Below are 3,005 nucleotides of genomic sequence, written 5' to 3'. Positions count from 1 at the left end.
GAAAGCCTCAGTAGGTGAGGCTGGATCTCTGCTGGCGCGTCAGAGGTGGGAAGGGCAAGGAGGGGAGAGTTGGAATTGAAAGGAAGTGAAACCCATAGCACGGTCCCACCATCAATGACAGGATTGAGCAGCCCTGGTTCAGGATCTCGTTTGGCATCTAGGTCTGGGTTCCTCACGCTGCAGCAGGTGAGGGATGTGCATTTCCACAACTGCCGGGCACAGGGTGAAATTGCCCAAGGTTGAGCTTTGGCAGCTGGACCCCACCTCCGCAGAGGAGACTGTGGGCTAAGGAGCAAGACCTGGTGCAGCGAAGGCCTCCCCAGGGCATGAGGCAAGACGAGGTGAGGGATGTGTAGGCAGCTGAGAAGAGGGTTCGTGGCTCCTGCTCTGGAAGGACAGGATGGTCTCCAAGGCCATCACTGGTCCGAGCCAGCAGAAAACTCCGGCTTTGTCCCCCATCCACTGATGACCGTCCCAACCGTTCAGTTAAGCTGCACCCAGAAGGCAGCTGAAAACACCTCCAGCAGAGCACCCAGGGGCACAGTCCCCCAGCAATGGTACCCCAGACACCATGGCCCAAACCACCAGCCTTCAGCACCTCCCTGGTCTCCTCCACACTGGGCGTCAGGCTGGATTGACCCCAACCTCTGCATTTAGAGACCGAAAGTCTCCTTCTTTCTAAGGTGACACCGGAGTCGTTCTGTGCACCACCTTTCTAAGGTGGCACCGTCCGCTGTATGGACCCAGCCTGAGGCATACCTGAGGGACTCGGGTCCCAAAGATGTCCCCAAGGAGAAAGCTGAGACTGAGATACTGGCTGAGCTGCTCTGAGCTGTGGTAGGACTTTCTCAGCTTCAGCCCCAGCCCATCCTCACCTGAAGGGAGGGTTCGCTTCTGCTCACACCTCTGGAGGGAGGAAGCGAACCCGGGCACAGAGGCAGAGACGGGCGATGAGTGCAAGGGACGTTTTCTGGAAAGACTTAACCAAGGCAGCTCTTTGAGCACAGCGGAATGGAAGTTGTGACCTCCGCAAGCTCAGGAAGTAAACACAGGGGCCAGCAAAAGCTGCTTGAAGAGGAAGGTCAACGTGAGCGCAGGAACGAAGGGTATCAATTGTCTAAGGTTCAATCTGGGTTGAAAAGTCAAAGTTAGCCATTGTCCAGCGATCAAACCACTGGCAGAGCCACAGCCCCAGTGAAGAGACCAGCTCAGTTCAGAGCATGTCACAGCCTCTCCAACGGCCTCCTGAGGGCTTCTCACACCACACCACGCAACGCAGGAAACACCCTCTCGATCTGACAGAGTATCATCCGCTTGCAGGCAGGGCGCAAGGCTCCCAAAGCCATGACGTTCAACTCACAGCTCTCTCGGGAGGAAAATGCCACCATACTTAGAGGACACTTAGTAGAGACAACCACAGCTAAGGTTGTCTCCTTCTGCATCCTCTACACCTATTTGGTGCTTCTAACGCCTCAGAAGTTTCTTCTGGTAGTAGCAGGACAGGAAAATCTTGATGGTTCCATGCCAGCTCCTGCTTTAGGTGTGCTCCTCGGAGCAGCTGCCAACCTCAGGGGTGCACTTCAGGACCGGGCTGTGGTCATTTCTACCCAGAATAACCCACCCTGAACAAGATGTTCTTTGTGCTTATGGCAACCACCACTGAGCAAGGGCAGGCCACGGTGCTCAGGCAGAGGTTTCTGCAGCACATGGGGCTGCTGGAGAGGTTTGGGTTCATGGTGAACAGCAGCTCCCCGGCTGCAGACTCTTGAGGTGAGCCTGGAGGCTCCAGGCAGAGAGCAGGAACTTCTGGTCTGGTTTCCCACCCACCTTGCTTGGCCTTGTCCTTCTCAGACCCAGCGGGCTGTAACATCCAGCCAATGGAAACATCTTTATGGCTTCTGCTGGCTTCCCCATCCCCTGGTGCATTGTGGCTGCTGCTGCCCCAAGTCCAGGTCAGGGCCCCACAGAATGACCAGGGAAGGGCAGGACTGCAAAGCCACCCTGCCGTGGTCACAGGTGGAAGAGGTGATGGACGGAGATGCAAATCCATCACATCCTCGTCTTCATGGGGATTTTCTGCTGTGTCCCCACCTCCTGCCCAGGAATCGTTGTTCTGCTGGAACATCTCTCTCCTAGCACAGAGGATCTCGTTCCCAGCTCGCAGCCCACCCAGGCACGCTGGGCGGCCCATCTCACCCTTTCTTCACATTCAACACTTTCAACGTCTCTCCAGCTTTGCTCCTTGGGGCCTGACGAAGTTCATTCACTGCAACCACGACCTGGAGCACAATAGTGACAGAGGCAGGGAGAGGCTCGAGTTCCGTCCGCTTTGATTTCCTCCACGTTCCTCAGTAATTCACGAGGAACTTTGGGGTCACCTTCACACCCTCAGCTGGTTTTTCTCTGTAAGGTCACGTCACATTGAGTAATTAAAGCTCTTGGGCTTTATTCTGCTACTGTCTGTCCGGCATCATCTGAAACCTTTCCCCATGGCAGCATGTGTACGAGCTTCTTCATCTCCCTCGGACTAACTCCAGGCCTGGAGACCCACTCTGGATTTCCAGACCAGGAATTACTCCAGCGACTCTCTTCTGAGGCCCCTCGAGCTCTTATCGACTTTGGGGGAAATGCTGCAGAAGATGCTGCCCTTGTGACACACGAAGCTGGAGTCACACTCCCCTCCCTCCTCCTCCTCCTCCTCCCTGCACGCCTCCAGCGGCAACGCCAGCAGCACCCGATTCAGAAAATTAATAAAATTAATACAATTAATAACATTAATACAATTAATAAAACAACATTTTGATTTTTAGTGATACTTAGATGATGCTGAAGGAGGTTGGGAAGGAAAACGAAAGTGTGGCGCTGACTGATAATCCCACGGGCTCTGTTTATTCCCAGCCACGCGGGAGTCCGCCTTTGTCCACGCCATCGCGTCAGCAGGGGTGGCCTTCGCTGTAACCCGCTCCTGTGCCGAGGGCACGTCCACAATCTGCGGCTGCGACTAC

The 3,005-nt window shown here is 55.1% G+C and overlaps 1 protein-coding gene across 1 annotated transcript in view; it reads left to right on the top strand.

Annotated features, from left to right (window-relative positions):
• Window positions 1–2,898: 2,898 nt before the first annotated feature.
• The window catches only part of LOC104498366 (proto-oncogene Wnt-3), a gene marked incomplete at its 5' end in the record, with an annotated part of 2,049 nt that continues 1,942 nt past the window's right edge, over window positions 2,899–3,005 (top strand). The window contains one exon of the mRNA XM_010141724.1: window positions 2,899–2,979. Coding sequence (XP_010140026.1) covers window positions 2,899–2,979 — 81 coding nt within the window. The remainder of the gene's footprint in view (window positions 2,980–3,005) is intronic.

Source organism: Buceros rhinoceros, unplaced genomic scaffold (assembly GCF_000710305.1).
Source record: "Buceros rhinoceros silvestris isolate BGI_N320 unplaced genomic scaffold, ASM71030v1 scaffold41968, whole genome shotgun sequence".
Taxonomy (NCBI): Eukaryota; Metazoa; Chordata; class Aves; order Bucerotiformes; family Bucerotidae; genus Buceros; species Buceros rhinoceros.
This window is presented reverse-complemented; position numbering and strand designations above follow the sequence as displayed.